The 20,366-nt window shown below is 42.3% G+C and overlaps 1 protein-coding gene across 2 annotated transcripts; it reads right to left on the bottom strand.

Annotated features, from left to right (window-relative positions):
• Nucleotides 1–3,460: 3,460 nt before the first annotated feature.
• CPOX (coproporphyrinogen oxidase) lies at nucleotides 3,461–19,186 on the bottom strand. Of its 2 annotated transcripts, XM_079921346.1 has the most exons (7): nucleotides 17,500–19,186; nucleotides 15,220–15,363; nucleotides 14,316–14,426; nucleotides 13,541–13,682; nucleotides 11,280–11,498; nucleotides 7,366–7,470; nucleotides 3,461–5,585 (listed from the first exon to the last, which is right to left on the bottom strand). In XM_079921346.1, exons 1-7 carry the CDS (start codon nucleotides 18,047–18,049, stop codon nucleotides 5,498–5,500), a joined length of 1,359 nt encoding a protein of 452 aa, XP_079777472.1. In that variant the 5' UTR covers nucleotides 18,050–19,186; the 3' UTR covers nucleotides 3,461–5,497. The 2 variants fall into 2 exon arrangements, with proteins under 2 accessions (XP_079777472.1, XP_079777473.1); XM_079921347.1 differs by lacking the exon at nucleotides 11,280–11,498.
• Between the last annotated feature and the right edge of the window lie 1,180 nt (nucleotides 19,187–20,366).

Here is a 20,366-nt window from a genome sequence, read left to right as displayed (position 1 = left end):
GCTCACTTCTCTGCCCCCAGTTCAGTCTTTGACTCTCCTTTCTTATTACACTGCATGTACTTCCTCAGATGGCTCACCTACTTTTTCAATTATCGTCTTCACACAAACAACTGGTAAATATGTGTTTCTAGACGACATTTCTTTCTCCTGAGCTTTAGACTCACATCTCCAAATACTGGTAGAGGTACCTTGCAGGCATGCCAGGCTGATCAAATTCACTCTCCTCATTTTTTTAATGGCATCCAACCTGTTCTAGTTATACATTGCTGTTTAACAAGCCACTTCAAATGTAGTGACATAAAACAGCAACCATTCTATTATGCTCACAGGTTCTGAGAGTCAGGAATTCTGTCTGAGAGAGCACAGCAGGGACAGCTAGGTAGAGCTGAGCAGACCATCTTTTGCTATTACAAGAGAGATACCATATCTCCCTCACGTTACTAAAACAGGGAGGGAGGTAAAGATGAAAAGGAGGTGCTTATTCTTTCTTTCATTGATATGTGTACATTATTTTTAAGTACCACTCTCTTGTTGAATAGCACATAATAAGATCAAGTACACATTAAAGAATTAAAAATTACTCTCAGCAGAAGTATGTTAATTTGTATTGATATTGTGGACAATGTCACCTGCCATTTCTGTAAACAAAGGATGTTTTGGCCATAAAGCTATCAGCCACTGCAGCTGCCCCCAACAGTACACCCTGAGGGGAATTCAGGATGGAGAAAAACAGGATACCGGCCTTAGATAGTTAAGATGCATGTCAAAGGAATCATTTCAATGAGCCCAGACTCTTGCATCTTCTCATACATAGAAAGGCAGTAAAATCATTACCTTGAGATGTCTGGGATTTTTTGTGATTAGCAGTAATCTTTTGATGTTTGACTAGTTTTGCTTTTCTTTCCAGCAAAAACTCCTCTATATCCTGGCTGCTCCCTCTCCTCTTTGGAACTGTTCTTCGGAGCTACCCAAGAGGCCGCCATCCTGGGCTATAGTGCTCAGTAAGGTCACCAAATAAAACATTATTCTTGGGGCTTCCCTGGTGGCGCAGTGGTTGGGGGGGTCCGCCTGCCGATGCAGGGGACGCGGGTTCGTGCCCCGGTCCGGGAGGATACCGCATGCCGCGGAGCGGCTGGGCCCGTGAGCCATGGCCACTGAGCCTGCGTCCGGAGCCTGTGCTCTGCAACTGGAGGGGCCACAGCAGTGACAGGCCCGCGTATCCCCCCAAAAAACAAAAAACTTCTAGGTTGTGCATTTTTTTTCAGTTGACAATATCGATATTATTTTAAATGTCCTTTGAGAATATCTACTGAATTAGTTATTTTTCATAGTTAAACAACAACTTGAACTACAAGAAATTGACAGATTGGGTTGAAATTCTGCATATTACACTCATGGTTAGAACGATGTCAAGCAGCAGGCATGGAGTATTCTAAAAGCCTCAGGCTGCCTCATCAAGTCAGAAACTGGAAGTTTGACCAGCCCTAAGCATAGATAAATCTCTATGAAGACTTTTACTTAAAAAATGTATTATTGGGCTTCCCTGATGGCGCAGTGGTTGAGAGTCCGCCTGCCGATGCAGGGGACACGGGTTCGTGCCCTGGTCCTGGAGGATCCCACATGCCGCAGAGCGGCTGGGCCCATGAGCCATGGCCGCTGAGCCTGCGCGTCTGGAGCCTGTGCTCTGCAACGGGAGAGGCCACAACAGTGAGAGGCCCGCGTACAGCAAAAAAAAAAAAAAAAAAAAAAAAATACATTATCCACTTGCTGGTAAATAATAGAGGCATTCAACTAGTACAACTTAATTGTGAAACTTTAGTTTTGTACCTTCCTAACCATCTCTTAAGAAAATACATCCATGACAGAGTCAATGTGGCAACTCTAAATGACCACAAAGCCAATTTGCTTTCCTAAGTAACTGAATTTGTGTCAACTCATTGAAACCATGGCGGATTAGATTATGCCCAGTTTTAACATTCAAACATGTTTCGAAATGTGAACAGGAATTAATAGGTGAAGGATACTTTAAAATACTGATGAGTTTAACTTGTGGAATCAAAACCAAGTGCAGAGATTGGAAGATGGGAGTGCAATTACCTTGCTCTGCTGGTATATGCTGGTGTGTATCTGGCATAAAACCACCTGTAGAAACAAGCCTGAGAGGTTTTACATTGCATGACCCATGACTCAGTTTCAGGTTACAATGTAATGATACTTAGTCAAGCCATATTGTAGATGTTCAAGCTTCACTATCTTGAATGTGCTAATTTAGGTTTATTATGAAACTGGAATTTACATGTGTGTTTCTTTGGAAAGAAGGACCAACTTTCTTTAAATGTGGGATTTCAAATACATAGTTAATATTTGTGGCAGGGATAATACAAACATCCTTGAAAACAATTTCTAAATGGGCTCTTAAAAGATGTTTACTGGGAACTTCTATCTTCACAGACTAGGAATGAGACAGTTGTAAAGTAAAACAACATTAAGCTTGATACCACAATATACTATTGCAAAACAATGTTGGAAGACAAAGGTTAACAGGTCATTCATAAGGTAGACTTTATAAATGAGGAAAGACCCACCTTAAATATTTTGAAGTACAGTGTACTCTGAAGGACTATATGAATACAGACTGTGATGACAGCAATACTAAAGGTAAAAATGTGCTGAAGGGGACAAAAAAAGATTCCAAGCAGAGATAGCAGCAGCCTGAGCACAGGTCAGATGGAAGAGACTTGGGGAATGTTCAGAAAAATGCAGAGTGGTGATACGCAGTCTGAGGCTGAAGCGCAGGGGAGGCATGGAGGAGAAGATAAGGCTGAAAAGAGAGGTCTGTGTCAAATGGTGGATTGCTTTCAATGTCAGATTGAGTTCAGAAACTTTTCTGCAGAAGGGAGGATGCTTAAAATATTTGAGGAGGACAGTTAAGAATGGGATTTAGTGAAGTAATTTTTTTTAACATCTTTATTGGAGTATAATTGCTCTACAATGGTGTTAGTTTCTGCTTTATAACAAAGTGAATTAGTTATACATATACGTATATGCCCATATCTCCTCCCTCTTGAGCCTCCCTCCCACCCTCCCTATCCCACCCCTCTAGGTGGACACAAAGCACCGAGCTGATCTCCCTGTGCTATGCAGCTGCTTCTCACTAGCTATCTATTTTACATTTGGTAGTGTATATATGTCCACGACACTCTCTCACTTCATCCCAGCTTACCCTTCCCCCTCCCCATGTCCTCAAGTCCATTCTCTACGTCTGCGTCTTTATTCCTGTCCTGCCCCTAGGTTCTTCAGAACCTTTTATTTTTTTAGATTCCATGTATATGTGTTCCCATATGGTATTTGTTTTTCTCTTTCTGACTTACTTCACTCTGTATGACAGACTCTAGGTCCATCCACCTCACTACTAATAACTCAGTTTCGTTTCTTTTTATGGCTGAGTAATATTCCATTGTATATATGTGCCACATCTTCTTTATGCATTCATCTGTCGATGGACACTTAGGTTGCTTCCTATTCGGTGAAGTAATTCTGAAGGGAGAGAATGGAGGTCAGAGTGACCAGAGGCAGGTAGGGTATGGCAAATATTCAGGTGAGAGGGAATGTGGGACCAAAGTAGAGTCATGGCAGGGGACAGAGGCAGGAAATAAGAAACATTTCAAAGGTGGACTCAACGGGATTTGATTAGGGCAATAAGGGACGGAATGCCAAATCTATTTTGGGTTTTGGGTGTGAAAGGCTATGTGGTGGTTTTGAAGATGATCACACATCTCTGACACTCCTCCCATTGAGAGCTGGGGTCTCATTCCCTCCCCGGTGAATCGGGAGCTGCTCTTAGAGACTCACTTGTAACCAACGGAATGTGAAGGACGTGACACTACGTAACCTCTGGGGCTAGTGCTTTTCTGTGTCTGGCTTCTTTCACTTGGCATAATGACTTTCTGATATTCACCCATATTCTTGCCTTTATCAATAGAGGTTCCTTTTCATTGTTGAGTAGTATTTTAACATATGGATATATTATAACTTGTTTATCCATTCACCTGCTGATGGGCAGTTGTGTCATTTCTAAATTTTGGCTACTGAGAATAAAGCTGCTATGAAAATTCAACTGCAAAATTTATATTTTTCTTGGGTAAAATACCTAGGAATGAGGAACTATGGTTTTAGTACTAAGAAATATTTATCTTCCCTATGTCAATTACCCTGGAAAAAATGAAAAATACAAACATTTCTTAGTCATATTTCATAATAAAATTTATCAGCACACCTGTTGTAAGAGTTGAAGAATTCATACATTTTCCAGCTCTACAGAGTCACACACGATCATACATTCAACATATTCCAAGATAATGCTTAATAATATGTAGGAAGATAACATTCCTTACAAACTTCAATATATTATGAATAAAATATTCACATTATTATATGAACACAGAAGTCTTGAGAACTCTGTTGTGATTTCCTCTTAAGAGCAAAGGTAAAAGTTGCAGAATCTCTAATTTAAGAAGAGGACTATTTCAATTAGTCCATATTCAAGGAAATATATTTATAAAATGCTTACATGCTTCTTACACTAGTTATGTCTGCTTTAATTAGAGAAGGAAAATGTTTCTCATTTCCTAAATTCACAACATCCCCAGGATTGTTCTTAGTCTAAACCTCCATACAGAAGTGTCTGGAATAGAAATTTTTAAGTATCAGAATCCAAGGGTATAAGCTTTCACATTCAAAAGTGCAAAGAATCTCAGCATCAACAAATTATAGTTCTACAAAAATCAAAATTACAACTTAGATATCCCTTGTTTAAATAACAGTGATGTCACTTTAGAGTTAACTACAGGTAATCACTGAATTGTAACATGCAGAGACTAAGAAAATTTCAAGTATCCCTAAATATCTATCATTACAAAAGTGAATATTTTATAATACTATGATCTCTAGAGAAAGATATATAAAGATTATGATCAAAGCAACTTCAGTAATGACAAAGTAAAATTTTTACTTTCATTTCCAGTTGCTTTCTAAAATTACCAGTCTCAATCTCATTGAATTAATGAAAATAAAATTTGTCCCTCAACAGATTTTTGTGGCTGAAACTAAACCTTTAAAAAATATATGAAACAAAAAAATAACATGAGAAGTTTCCTGATACAAATTCTAATATTTAGATCCCCTAAACCAATTCTTGGAAATTGTCACTGTTTGTAAACTAGTCATATAAAATGATTCTAAAAGTATAAACGAGTTTTACATCAACCAGTTGACTCTGACAAGCTGCCACCTCACCACCCACCACTGACAGCATCCAGCGGAAGCCTGTGGTGCTTAAAACACATTTCACCAGGAAAGGAGGCAGACTCCAGGGCGGAGAAGACTGGAGCTCTGAGACACAGGTAACTAAGTGCCACACAGTGGCGGTGGTGTCAGCCAGTGGAGCAGGGGGCCCGTTGTGTGTCCCCCAGACCCTAGGAAGACTGCTCTGCCTGCATCAATGCACCCAGTCCCTCGGATGGCGCAAAACGTCCAGAATTTCAGCTTCTTTGGAGTTCTCTGAGGGTGAATGCATGTACTCCCATCTATGCAGGTTCAAAACAGAAGCAAAAAACGTAATAACAATAAAAAATAAATAAACAACATACATAGCTCTTTATCTAAAATAAATGAAAAATAAAATTCTAAGAGTAATAAAAAGACTTATACCTCTTTGTCTCCACTAGGCTTTTAAAAAATATTTGCTGCTAAGGAAATAAAGTTTCTTAATAATTCCTGAGCATACTCTAGCTAATATTAATATTCCAGAGCCAAAACATACTTTTACTATAAACCAGGGTTTCATAAAGTATAGAACCTCAGGTGATGCATGGGCAAACTTTTCTTAGCTTAGTACTTTGGCATTTTTTTTCATGTGTTACTTTCTATTTATGACAGAAATGTTGGTTTGCCTTTAATTTTCTCTCTGAAAAAACTAAGAGTATAAAATTTAAGTAAATAATACCTCAGATTATATATAAATCTACAAATATGGTCAAAATGGTCAAACTGTAGCAGGAGATCTGGCAAACACTGGTTTAGATCAGAGGCTGCAAACTCTTCCTGTAAAGGGCCACATAATAAATACCTTAGGCTTTTGGGGCCACATACCTTTTGCAGTCTCTTGCCTATTCCTTTTTTGTTTGTCTTTAATAATCCTTGAAAAATGTAAATTCCATTCTTAGCTTAAGGGCTGTACATAAACACAAGTGGACCTAGATTTGTCCTGAAGCCTTAAGTTTGCAGACCCCTGGTGCAGACTTTAAGAAGCTAAAAATAACCTGTTGCATTAATGTTATTCAGTTGAGCAGGGGATTGATTTATAATCCGCCCTTACCTGCAGTTTGGAATGTGCATTATAATTAGGGGCCAGCAGAGATCAGGTAGACTACCCGAGGCCTTAAGATCTCATGTCTACTTTTTAATCACATCTTGCCTCTAGGGTGGCAAGAACACCTAACAGTGATGTGCATGAGAATCCAGCCAAGGACATGAGACCCCACGAGCAACAGCTAAACAAGGACAGAGCCAATGCCATTCTGAATGTAGTGACAATGGTAGAGGGTACTGATCTCACAAGGCTAGATCTGCACAGCAGAAGGACGCAAGGCAGACCCTCAATGCCAGCCAGTCCATTCTTATTTGGATATTTAAACTCATGGAGAAAAGAAGATTCTAGCTCTTCTAAAATAAGCAATGGTCATATTTTTTCTGATCTTTTCTGTTTCAGTCTGGATACACACCATTCTCACTTCCTCAAAGCCAAAAAAAGTCAACTGTAGATCTTTATTAACCTAATAGCACCAACATAAATAGATTTTAAAATTCCCCACAGAGATTCAATTAACCTTTATGGAAGCACACCATGGCAGCACGTAAACCATCTGAAATAATCCTGCAAACTTTTGTACAAGCTTAATACTTCATAGTGGAGAATAAGACCTTTCCCCACAAGTGCAATCATTTCCAATAAAATTAAAGAGCTGTTATGTTCATATAAATCTGCTTTGCTCATAGCTCTTCCTAGAAAATTACCAAGTAGGAACAGTCAATCTAGCTCCCTAGACACCATCATCCACCCTATCTTCTCACTCCCTCTATCCTTTCCCTGCTCTCACATATAAAGCTATATCATTTATCCTGCCACCCCTTAAAAAAAAAATTGGATTTTCCTGTGATTTGCCTGTGATTTTCTTATACAGGCAGCAAGGTCAAAACCAATGAAGTCTTTAGGAAAGACATTTGTGGTGTCAATGTCCATGTTTTGTGGGGATTAGAGGATTGTTGGGTTAGGGAATAACTATTATTCTTATGAGTTATTCTTACCGGGCGGTGAGAGGTAAAGACATCAAGATGCTTTCGATCCTGGATCCTGGAGTGAAGAGGCCAAACTTTGTACCCCGATCATACAGCAGGTTAAATTCTACATACCTGACATAAAAACATCAAATAAGATTAAGGGCTGGCTGAGTAAACCCTTTCTTAAGATTAGTCCGTAACAAATACTTAAAGGGGGGGGCACCTTCCCACCACCTCCCACCCCATCAGCTGGAACTGGCAGAGAAAACACCAGTCTCGTCAGTTGAGTTTTCGCCATCTGGAAAGGCATAAAGAAAAGGCTATTCTATCCAACAAACAATAGGATATAGATTCAGCCCCAACACAGAGCAGTTACAAAACAATAAGGTTATGTTTTCCAATAAATAAACAGAACGAACACAAAGCTTAGAACTTGAAGGCACAAAAACAATTAAGAAAAGCAAATGGCACTGTTTATCAGGATAAAACAGCTCTCTCTGGCCCTCGCCTAGAGTCTGAGATGCCTCACAGTCAAAGACTTCATTTCACTGCTAATAACTCACACGAACTAAGACAGTGTAAGGCTCTTGTAATTGAAAAGCCAAGAAAAGATTACAGAAATCTATTAATAATTACTAATACATTCTAGATATTTCCTTTTCTTAAAATAGTTAACAGCATTAATAAGCAGTCTTCCTGCAAATTAATGACAAAGTCATAATAGAAGGTAGTGATTGAGTTGCAGCGCTCAGTCCTTAGCATCAACTAAAACCTGGTTCAGCATATTAGTTTTCCATGAACTGCCAGAGTCATATCTAAACTCTGTCTAGCTTAAAAATCTGTGATTGCCTTTAACATCATGAGATCCTTTGTAAAAGGGTCTGTTCTCTCCAATTTCAAAAGATAATTTCTACTACCCAAAAGAATTGAGAAAGATCCATAAATCTGAAAATTTCAATAGTCCCCCTTCATATCATTTCTCAACTCGCTCAAAAACTACTCTCTTGGTCTAAACTTCCCTCAGTCTGGATACACACCATTCTTTATGCATGGGTTACTGTATTTAATCACATGGGTTTATGCATGGGTTACTGTATTTAATCACAACTAGAGAAAAATATTCTCTAGATTCCCACAGTCCTTCCATTTTTAGAAAGCAACCTTCACTGTGGAAACTTGCCAAAGGCTCTGAGAAAATTTAAATAAATTACATTCATGGATCCCTTTCTAGTCCTCACCACTTATTTATCACTGATTGAGTTCTGTGCACTAATAACTATTTAATACCTTCTTATGTCTGTTTCAAAAGATAATTTAAATGGATCTTCTTAACTTCTTCCTAAGACCATGGAAAAGAATTCCAGTCTCTCAGCTCCCTTTTTCACCCCTGATGTTACCCTCCTGAAACATGATATTTAAGAGATGGCTGTGACTCTCTATTTGTACAGATGTCTTGTTCAAAGACCCTCGTAAGGAGATCCCAAATGAGCCTCTATAGGATCCCTGTGCTGCTTTTCTGTTCTGAGCGAACAATGCTCCTTTCTGCATATCAGCCTGACTCTCACCAGGTTTTGCTTAGATCTGATCTTTCTGATCCTTTCCATACATTTATCCTCTCCGAGGTACCTACAAACTATGAACCTTAACCACTCCCTTCAATTTAACTGATACCTACACTGTATCCTGTCTCCCTTTCCCAAAATACAGCAAAACAAAAAAGGAGACTAAGACTGGAGGTTCAAGGTCTGGGGAGAGAATAGTAGTAACTGAGGACAAGAGACTCAATGAGATAGCCAAGTAAGAGGCTGCAAAGTCAAAAGAGAAGCAGCCTAACCACTGCAGGGGAAAGTCATACAGAAGGGGATGCGAGGAAGTGGGGAAGAGTAATACAGATAATGGGTTATGAATGCCGTGTAAGAAAGTGAAGACAGGGCTCATAACCGCAGCAAAGAGCTGGGGTTATCTTAAGCCCCAGAGATTTCTGCCATTTTAAGGCCCAGAGATATGGGTGGTAGAAGGAGCCTCTCTTTGAAAGTACAGTCACCCACCACACCACAGAAAATCAACCTAATATCCCACACTTCTGCCTAATTCAAAAAACACGGACATGAAATGATACACACAAATGGAACTTTCAAAATATGTTGTCAATTAATAATAAAAAACAAAACAAACAAAATAAAACATCATTCCTATGTCCAAGAAGTTTTCAAGGCTTCACACCTCATTAGTATTCATGAAACCTGCCAGCTTTGCGTAAGAAATCTTACGCAAAACTAGAACATTGCACTTTCCACAGAGTTTTTCTTTTTTTAGTTTCTTGTTTGTTTTTTATTGGAGTTTGTTGTTGTTGTTTCCACAGAGTTTTAAATCATCCTCTTAGGATGGTCTTCCCCACTACACTGTGAGCTTTTCCCAGCATGGTCCCTAGCCATAGGAGGCACCTAATCAACTCAAGTGAAGGGAAGGAGTAGTAAAGGTGTATCTGGGAAATCATAGGACCAAAAAAAAAAAAAAAAAAAAGTCCCAAAACAGATGCATAACGTCCCGAAACAGAAGCACTGTTAAAGAACTGTCTAACAAGAACACGTAATCAATTCTCATTTTCCCAAGTTTATAAACAGGGAGCAAGCAAGCAGAGGTAGTCCTAAGAAAGAATAAACAACAAACATTTACCTTGAGACTTTGAACATTATCTAAGTTGACCTTTTAGCTTTACCTCCTTAAGTACCCAAAGTTTCATATGCCTGAGACAAAATTAACATAAATGAGAAAATCCATTTTATAGCCATGGACCAGTAGTACACGTGCAATTAAGATGGTAATGAGAAACCGCTGTGAGAGGGAAGACTGGATAATTTGGAGCTGATTCACAATCACACCCCTGCTGAAGATGACCTCACGCTGGTCACCCAACTGAGCTCACCAAGCTGCGTGCACAACGCAGGGTGGCTAAGGTGAGCATCGCAGTCAGAAATAAGACCTACTTAACTTCATTCACATCTAAGAAAGTCTGCAAGTTTTGAAGGCACGATGACCTGGTTCCACACCTGGGATCTTTTATTTACTAGCTGTGTAAACTTGGGCAAGGGACTTACTTTGCTAAGTTTTGTCATCTGTAAAATGATGATAATTACACCAATCTCACAGCTTTGTGAAGAAATTTAGATGCAAACTGCCTAACATATTAGCCAGCACATATTAACATCTCCATAATTAATAAATACTATCATTAAGTGTAAATGATTTCTGAAGTGATTATTTTCATCATAACACCTTCCATGAAAACCTAAAGATAAATGAAAAAAATGTGTGATTCCAAATTTACAAAGCAGCAAAAACATTACATGATTCCCCTATCTTGGCGTAAGGCTGGAAGGTCTTGCTAGAAGAAACTATAAGAAATCAGCAGAAATAAATTCAACAAGTTCTTACTATAGGCCTAATATGGTTCTCCAATGTATACACAAGTTAAACAAACTTTGCTCTTTTTATAATACTATTTTATACAATGTTTCTTAATTCACTTGATATTTATCTAGTTATGAAAAGAAATTAGGGTGAGTATTAACAAAACTCTGACAGGGCTTCCCTGGTGGCGCAGTGGTTGAGAGTCTGCCTGCTGATGCAGGGGACACGGGTTCGTGCCCCGGTCCGGGAGGATTCCACATGCCGCGGAGCGGCTGGGCCCGTGGGCCATGGCCGCTGAGCCTGCGCGTCCGGGGCCTGTGCTCCGCGGCGGGAGAGGCCATAACAGTGAGAGGCCCGTGTACCACCAAAAAAAAAAAAAACAAAAAAACAAACAAACAAAAAAAACTCTGACAAAGTATCTGCCCAAGACAACATATCATCCACTCTGATTACGGCTGCCCCACTTCCCGACCTCCTACCCACCCCAGAGTTACGCAATGAGACGGTTCATTCTCCGGTCACTCACTCACCGTCCTCTCCGGAGCTGCTGCCACAACTTCTCCCGGGGGGTGAAGGAGTCATCACAGTGCTTTTTCACAAGGGGGATATAAGAAGGAATGACAGCCTGGGCACAGCTCTGCACAAAGCAGAAGACCTCCTCCTTGGATGGAGAGTCAAGGTCATCAAAAAAGATACCCCCGATGCCCCTCCGCTCCCCACGATGGGCTATAAAAAAGTAATCGTCACACCTGGAAAATACAGCAAGGCCAAATCAGGGACCAAAGAGGAAAAAACAGACAGACATGAAAATCAGTGTGAGCATTTCAGCTTAGAGCACCATCCCTGACTAATGCCAGCACAGCGCCCTCACTTTTTGTCCATGTCTGAAAATGAAACTAGAGTTTTAGACAGATCTCCTGCAGTTATCAACAACGAAGAAAATGCTTACACTTTTACCTACAAAGCAACAGGCAAGCTAATACATGTCTATCTGAAGATGTGGCACTCTTAAGACCTTTACTGAAAAGAAACAGAGTCCACTATTAATACTGTATTTCCTTCTTTTTTTTAAGCACTGTATTTCTTAAAACAAGTGGTGCTGCTGCCCTCAGAAGCACTGCTACTTTTGCAGCAGGCAGGAATCCTCTACCAACAATGACACAAACCAGGTCCTTGATGGAGTGCTAACCCCTAAGCTGTCTGAATCAGTTCTTATTCACCAAAGGAAGGCAGAGTAAATTATCTCTAAGGTCTCTTTCGGCAATAAAATGTGATGACTCTATAGCATGCATAACTCGGGGGAGGGTTGGTGGAAGGAAATGTTCAGAGAATAAGAGTCTTCAGAACATTAAAGGTTGCCCTTGTGAACCAGCACATGAAACTATCAATTTGTTTTTGAGTCTTTCCCCACCTGTGCCTACTAGAGCAGATTTCCTAAGTCTTTCCTAATTGCTAAATTTGCAGTATAGTTTACATCCTGGAAATAGTTTTCATTATCTCTGTATAATGAGGGTTCCTAAATAGAAGACCTGTACAAACAAAAACTAAAAACTATTGAAAAGGTTATCTTAAAAATAGCCTTAATAGCTTAAAGTTTAAAAAAAAAAAAAGGCAGCAGATGCAAATCCCTAGAACTGATGTGCTGGTATAATTCACCTTGACTGTGACTTCCTGGCTTTTCTTCACAGGTACATTTTATTAACAGAATTAAAGTATATCCTGAGCAAGGCTGTAAAGCCAGCTTTAACTAAATCATGTTATTTCCAAATCTCTTTTCATGATATTATGAAATGAAGAGATTTACTAAATACGTATACTAAAATTTTTGGCTAGCCCGCATCCTAGATATTTTATTAATACTACTCAGATAAAGTTCTTCAGTAATAGCGATAAAAGGAAACCAAAAAACAAAAAGAGAGAGAGAATATCTACCCCACCAATCCTCCTCCTGAAAGGAAGCTGATTTGTAAGAGAAAAACAACCCTTCATCCTACATCTGTGTGTCCATAGCTGTCCAGTGTTTCGTGGTAATGTCAAATCAAAGAGAGGTTACTTAAATGTTTTATAATTTCTGAGGATTTTAAAGCTGAACTCCATATTCTTAGATAAATAACATCAAGATTCCACAAATATTAGCACTAAAAGCAAAGCAAAAAAAAAAAAAAAACCAAAAACCCTTTCTGTTCCTCCTTTTTCTAGAATGGCAATTAGCTCTAAGCAGTGTTGAGTACATTATTATTCCAAACAACTTATGCACAGACTCCATTCCACATCTACCAAATATCCTGGGTCTCCTCACACCTTTTTTCTTTACCATTAGAGTTCCTTTCACAAAGTTTCCAATCCCACTTTCTCCTTGTCCAAAATCTCCAGTACATTTGCACCTCTCCTAATAGTTCTCCAACCCTTTCCATGCCCTAACACATTTCCATGGCAACGAGATAATCCTCGTGTGGGATGAGAATTTAATATCCCACTTTAGGATTAAAAAGCCTCTGATTCTCAGGCATATATCACCTTCAAGTTTATATCCTAAAACATCTGGTATCAAAAATGATATTGCTGCCCAATTTTTATCACAGACATTCAAATATTCCTAAGAAAATAATGTATTAAAACCACTTAAAACTCGTATCTCACTTCTGGTGAAAGGAAGGAAGGGAGGGAGGAAGGAAACAGTTCAACCTTCATAAGCTGAAAAAGATACTTAGTGACACAGTAGTGCCTTCAGGATCTACAAAAGGAATGGAAAATACTTAGCGGTCATGAAAAGTTCAATAACTTTACCTACCATTTTTTAAATTTGGGGTAGAGATCTGGACCATGCTGGTCACAAGCCTTCTTTAGAGTCCTGTGAAAATGCACTGCATCCTCTTGGTTCAAGTATGTTGGGGTAAGGTCACATCCACCACCAAACCACCACTGCTTGTTACCTACCAAATCGAGACATGTGATTCTGATGTGGACTTTGAGATGCAGCACACTACTCAAAAGGAAAAGTTAAATACGTTGCTTTAAATGCCATCACCTGCAGAGACACCAAAAGGCGTGGCGTGCACTGCACAGGTGCTCTGACAGGGTAACAGCTGGCCTAGCTAATGGCAAACATAGACTGGAACTATATTTACATAATGAAGCATGATCAATTGCACCCCATCTTAAACCCACTGACAACGCACTAGTGAGTGGCAAAGCTACACATGTGGAAAATAATTTCCAAAAGCAAGTTCTCAAGGGCAACTTAACACTGCACGTGAGGTTTTCCTTTGGATGTAATAAATTTATATTTGCAAAGAACCCTGTGTGCACTTTAAGTTCGGGTTCATTAAATCATTCCTTGTGTGTTGGAGGAAAATGGGGATGCCAGAGACCAGCCAATACCACTTTCATTTTTCACATCTAATAAATAATCCATTGCACCTGCCAAGGAATAAGCTTTCACGTTTCCCAAAAAACCTAGTTAAGATGGTATTTATTTTTTCTTGATTTTAGATGTTATGCCCCCTAATGTGTTTTAAAATACACATTTTGCACAATAATACTTTCCACACCTCCAGAGCCCTTACCGTCGGCTTCTTCTACTTCAAAGTATCTGTAGTTGAAATGGATAGTGGGAGCATGAGGATTCTTGGGGTGGATAACAGAGCTCACGCCCATAGCAGAAAACGGCAATTTACCTGGAAAGTAAAACATGCAGTGAGCTGCACTCGATCACCTGGCTTGATACAAATTAACTCCAACATGGTTTCTGAATCAATTTTCAAAGGTTGATTTTCAATTTGTCTCTTAAAATATAATTTTTAAAAAGTAACTGTGTCAGGCTTCCCTGGTGGCGCAGTGGTTGAGAGTCCGCCTGCCGATGCAGGGGACACAGGTTCGTGCCCCGGTCCGGGAAGATCCCACATGCCGTGGAGCGGCTGGGTCCGTGAGCCATGGCCGCTGAGCCTGCGCGTCCGGAGCCTGTGCTCCGCAACGGGAGAGGCCACAACAGTGAGAGGCCCGCGCACCACAAAAAACAAAAAGTCACTGTGTCTTCAAGTCCGTTCTCTATGTCTGCGTCTTTATTCCTGTCCTGCCCCTAGGTTCTTCATAACTATGGACATATATACACTACCAAATGTAAAATCGATAGCTAATGGGGAGCAGCCGCATAGCCCAGGGAGATCAGCTGGGTGCTTTGTGACCACCTAGAGGGGTGGGATAGGGAGGGTGGGAGGGAGACGCAAGAGGGAGGAGATATGGGGATATATGTATATGTATAGCTGGTTCACTTTGTTATAAAGCAGAAATGAACACACCATTGTAAAGCAATGATACTCCAATCAAGATGTTAAAAAAAAGTAACTGTGAACATGCTCAGCTGGCACAGGCACCCAGATGGAATTTTACAGAAGCAATATGTACTTTATAAATAAAACTTGCCGGGAGAAAAGGTTTACAGGGACTATTAAAGGAGATTGTCTGATTTACCATCTTTCGTCTTTAGCTTTTTTCCTCTGCTTCTCATCTGTTTTGCTGCTTCCTCAGAAAGATTTCCATGAACGACAGAAATGCTCACCCCGGCCTTTTCAAAAACATGCCCATCTTGAAGTACACAGCTGATGCCACCACCTCCTGTTTATGGAAATGTAAAATGAGGAGAGAATGTTAAGGGTATATGGGAAGTTAAAAACAACTGCTGCACGAAGGTGGTGGGATTAGGAGTTATTTTCCTCCTCTATTTTCCAAATCTTCCATAATATCAGCATATTTATAATTTTTAAGTACAATAAAATTAGATAACCAGCTTAGCTTTATGACATTTGCTACTGATCATGGGTGAATATTTTATCTCCCCACACCACCCAACCGAATACTCTCCTACATCCTTATGTCATCATCTAAAATGAATCACTGGAATAGTTTCCCTTCAAATAAGACTGTTCAGAACGGCAGCTGTTGGTTGTGATACATGAGAGAAAGCTAAGATTAAAAACAGGAATAAGTACATTCAAAGAGTGTTCCAGTATTGCCAAATTTAAGAGCTCCACATTGTTTCAATTGTTTTTTCTCAGTGTGCTGTTTGCCTTTTAATTTTGTTTACAGGTAATTAAAAAACAGATACTGAAATGCTTAAGGAATTCGGAAGCTTGAACTGAGTGAGACACATTAACATTTAGGTATATGAGCTTTACTACTAGTAGCTGGTTTGTTTTTTGAAGACACTAGAGGTACCACAAGAGTTAATTGTTTCATGAAGCTTCGTGTTTGGCTTGTTTTATTTCTAAAAAGTTTTAGAGCTGGATGGGACATGAGATGATCCAGTACGACCCTTGTATATTTCAAATGAGAAAACTGAGGCCCAGAAAGGCAAAATACTTTCTCCAAAAACACACAACTAGTAAGTGGCCCAAACAATTTGTCTCAGTGCTTTCTAAGCATCAAACAATATTTGCAGCACTTCATATATATACACCTTATTTTATCCTTATAATACATTCATATGTTATTTATAATTTCATTTCATAGATGAGGAAACAGAGGCACAAAAAGTAACTACTGAAGGTCACACAGCTAGTCCAGGTTGTGTCCTGATTCAACAGTCTTCACTTAAAAAATTAGAAGATGGAGGACTTCCCTGGTGGCAGTGGTTAAGAATCTGCCTGCCAATGCAGGGGACACGGGTTCGAGCCCTGGTCCTGGAAGATCCCACATGCTGCGGAGCAACTAATAACTAAGCCCATGCACCACAACTACTGAGGCTGCGTTCTAGAGCCTGTGAGCCACAACTACTGAGCCCACGTGCCACAACTACCGAAGCCCACGCACCTAGAGCCTGTGCTCCGCAACAAGCCACCCCAATGAGAAGCCCACATGCCGCAACAAAGAGTAGCTCCCGCTCACCACAACCAGAGAAAACCTGCGCGCAGCAACCAAGACCCAACACAGCCAAAAATAAATTAATTAAAAAAAATTATAAGATGGAAAACACTATGAAAACCAGATTTAACTTCATTTAAAATAAATGTGGCAGTATCACAGCCCCAAATCAGCTGATGAGAAGTTGCTGCAGTAGTCCCAGGTAAGAAGAATCAGAAATCCTTTAAGTTTATGACCTAGATGTAAGGTTTCACTGTATAGGCAATAACATGGTCATGAATGTAGGACACTATAAGTACTAGGTTATAATACTTAAGTATTTTACCAGTGGAAATAAAGATTTTCCTGGCACGAAATCTGATGGGTGCATTTGGCAGAACTACTGACAAGCCAGGTCAAATATTTCTTGCGCAACCTGGGGAAAAGACACAATGACACAGTAACTCCCTCAGCTGGAGGAGACTGGTTGACCCTTAGTAAAGAGGAGATGACTTTCTTTTTCCATCTCCAAAGGAAAAGAAAGGGTAAACGCACCCAGAGAAGCAGAGGAAATGTGGAGAAAATCTATGCTCAGTTACAACCTTGGACATCCAAGCCTGTTGGCTAAAACTGACCTTAAGACTTGTATGAAAAATGCCATATAAAATTGCAAAGATTTTTTAAATGTCCAGTACTAGAGTGACAGCAGATCTGGGTCCACACCTGCAAGCTGAGGGCTGATGACCCTGTCAGTGTCAATCGTTTTAAAGGTGTCCCTTTTAACCTAGCAGCCGCTGTGTAGGTACCCCTTTCCTTACTCCCATCCCCTATTCTGAGTCATTTTCTGCCTGCAAACTAAAGCCCGACCTCTCTTCCCCATCTCCACCTCCCGCTAGGGGCCGACCTCCTCACCTTCCTTCCTCTCCCACCGGTCCACAGAGAAGCGGGCGCCCCCGTCCACCTGTGCCAGCGCCTGGCACACCTGGGCCTGGGTCTCCAGGATCAGCAGCTCCATCTTGGTCTTCATGTCGCCCGGCCTCCTCCGCAGCTCGTGCAGGTCGGTCACAGGCGAGGCCATGAAGCAGCTGCAGCGGCGGGCCAGCTCGTCGTCCTCCTCCTCCGGCCTCCCCGGCGAGGGGCTCGGCGCCCCCGAGCTCTTGCTCGCCATCTCCGCCCGCTCCACGTGCCCGAAGGCGGCGGCGGCCAGCCCGGCCAGCCCCGCCAGCCCCGCGGCCAGCCCCGCGGCCAGCCCGGTCCTTAGCCGGGGGCCGCCTCCCGCAGTAGGGCCGTACCCCAGCCCGCGGTTCTGCTCGGGGCAAGCGGTGCCAGGGGGGCGGCAGAAGCGTCCGGCCGCGCAGCGCAGGGACCAAGAGCGCAGGGACCAAGAGCGCAGCTCCCCGCAGCCGCCCCGCGCCGCGAGCCAGCAGGGGCCCGCGCTCAGCTTGCCCAGGTGCATGGCCATACTCCCGCACTGTCACCCTGGGCAGTGCCCACCTCCCGCAGACAGGCCCCTGAGCCCCCTGGAGTTCCGAGCGGCGAGCAGCGAGCGGCGCAGGCACAGTGAAACTTCGCCAGAAAAGAGCTACTACCGGGTCGGCTCCCCGGCGTAGGATGCCGGGAGCTGTAGTCCCGGCTCCTATCGCCGCCTGCAGGGGCGCGCCCGGGAGATAAAAGAATCCACCGTCCCCAGAAGGGCGGGGCCCACGGGTAGAGAACTGGGGTGCTGGGTAGGAGAGGGCAGTGGAAGCGAAGGCGGAGATAAAAGAGGCCGTCTTGTCACGTACAACCTCTGGTCTGCGGTTCACCCAATCACAGGGAGAAGACAAAGTAGGGCTGGACGCGCTGAGGGCTAACCGGGGAGAAATGTGGCCAGAGACCCCTGCCCAACTTACATTTCTAAACAGCCTTGCAAACCCTGCCTCCTGTGTGTATAGATGGCCCCTTCGTCCCCGGTTCTGGTCCTCTAGAGCTTCTAGAGCTTGTAGGATTGGTGGGGGCGGAGCCTGGGAAACTCCTTACCTATGGGCTAGTTTTTAAAAGGAGTCGGAGAAGCTAGTTAAAGGACTCCTAAGAAAATCCTAGGAAAAGACTTTCTGGGATCAACTCCATATCACAGTTCTATCATAAAAATCTTCCCAGGCCTTGCTTTTACAGTGCCCACTTGGGCTTCCCTGGTGGCGCAGTGGTTGAGAGTCTGCCTGCCGATGTAGGGGACATGGGTTCGTGCCCCGGTCCGGGAAGATCCCGCATGCTGCAGAGCGGCTGGGCCCGTGAGCCATGGCCGCTGAGCCTGCGCTTCCGGAGCCTGTGCTCCGCAACGGGAGAGGCCACAATAGTAAGAGGCCCGTGTACCGCAAAAAAAAAAAAAAAAAAAAAAAAACGATTACAGTGCCCACCTAATTATTTTGGAACTAGGAAAAGCAAAGTGTTTTATTACTAAACCGGCATAAAACTTAGGAACTGGTGTGTCTGGCTGCTCAAGGAAGAAGAGATTTAAACATACGGATCCTACAGTTGTAGAGTGCTGCCAAGTATTTCTCACGTTTAGTACTTGCAGCAACTCCGGTAAGCTAGGCAGGACAGACATTCACACTCCTTCCTCTTCTCACCCACAGCGCGCACATGCACGCACACACACACACACACACACACACACGTTAAGAGAAATGAGGAAAGAAGCTAACATAGGTTTGGTAGATTTTTTTTGTTCCTGTAACCATGCCACAGTTCCATGTTGTCTGGACATAAGAGTGTAAGAAGGACTGTCATGGGCTAATTCGTCCCTTAAGTCTCCAGGATGATTTTAATTTCTAGTAGTAGATAATTACGTAAGCCACTGGTGGTGGTTTCTACGTTTTTTCTTGGTGGCTAGATGCAGTGATGGAAATTCCATGGCTGCGGGTCAAACCAGTTTTTCAAGGCAGTATATTTTATCAACCACAACAGCATCCAGCAGCTCTTACACAGAGCATATTGTTGGTGGGCATGCTTGACTCTCTAGCAGATTCTCTAATGTTAAAGGCCTGGATTAAGAAGTGAATGAACTACGTTGGGGGAAGCTTTTAGCTGTAGTGTAACTTGCCGGGAGGCTGAGTTGGCAAAGGAAAGAAAAGATAAGAACTATCAGTGTATAATGCAGCCCACTGCAGGGAACATGGGGACTGAGTGAGCACCAAGAGGGGCCCAAACCCAGCCTGGAAGCCTGGCAGGTCTTTTGGCAGGGGAGAAACCAGAGCCGAAGAACCTTAAGGAGGTTTAGCCCTCAACAGGGTGAGGGAGGGTCTGGGAGCTCTGTGGGCGAGGGATTAAGAAACATTAGCTGGGTATTAACCCTCCTTGACTGGTCTAGACCATTGAAAAGAACACCTCAAGGTGTAAGGGAGGAGGTGAAGGACAGACGGTGTCTGTGTTCAGAGAAGAAAGATCCACAGGGCAGTTTGGGGCCTCAGCCCTATCGGATATCCTTGCGGCATCCTGGGTCCTGGGCCTATGCACCTGCCCACAATCACTTTGTCACTCCTAATCCCATTCCTGCCTCACCTCTCTCTACCTGGGCAACTCTTTTGTGCCTTTCAGAACTGGGATCTGGCTTCACCTCCCACTGATGCCATCCCTGACCCTCCCAGGCTGACTTGGATAGCATCTTCTCCTCCTCTAGGCTCCTGTGCTCACCCCTACCTAACACTTGTCCTACAGACAACACATCCGTCTACCCCACCAGACTGTGAGCTTCGTGAGAGCAGGGTCTTTGTGTCCCCAGCACCTACCACAATGCCTAG

This window comes from Stenella coeruleoalba (assembly GCF_951394435.1).
Source record: "Stenella coeruleoalba genome assembly, chromosome: 5".
NCBI lineage: Eukaryota > Metazoa > Chordata > Mammalia > Artiodactyla > Delphinidae > Stenella > Stenella coeruleoalba.
The sequence above is the reverse complement of the archived record's forward strand: the minus strand, read 5'-3'. Positions and strand labels throughout refer to the sequence as shown.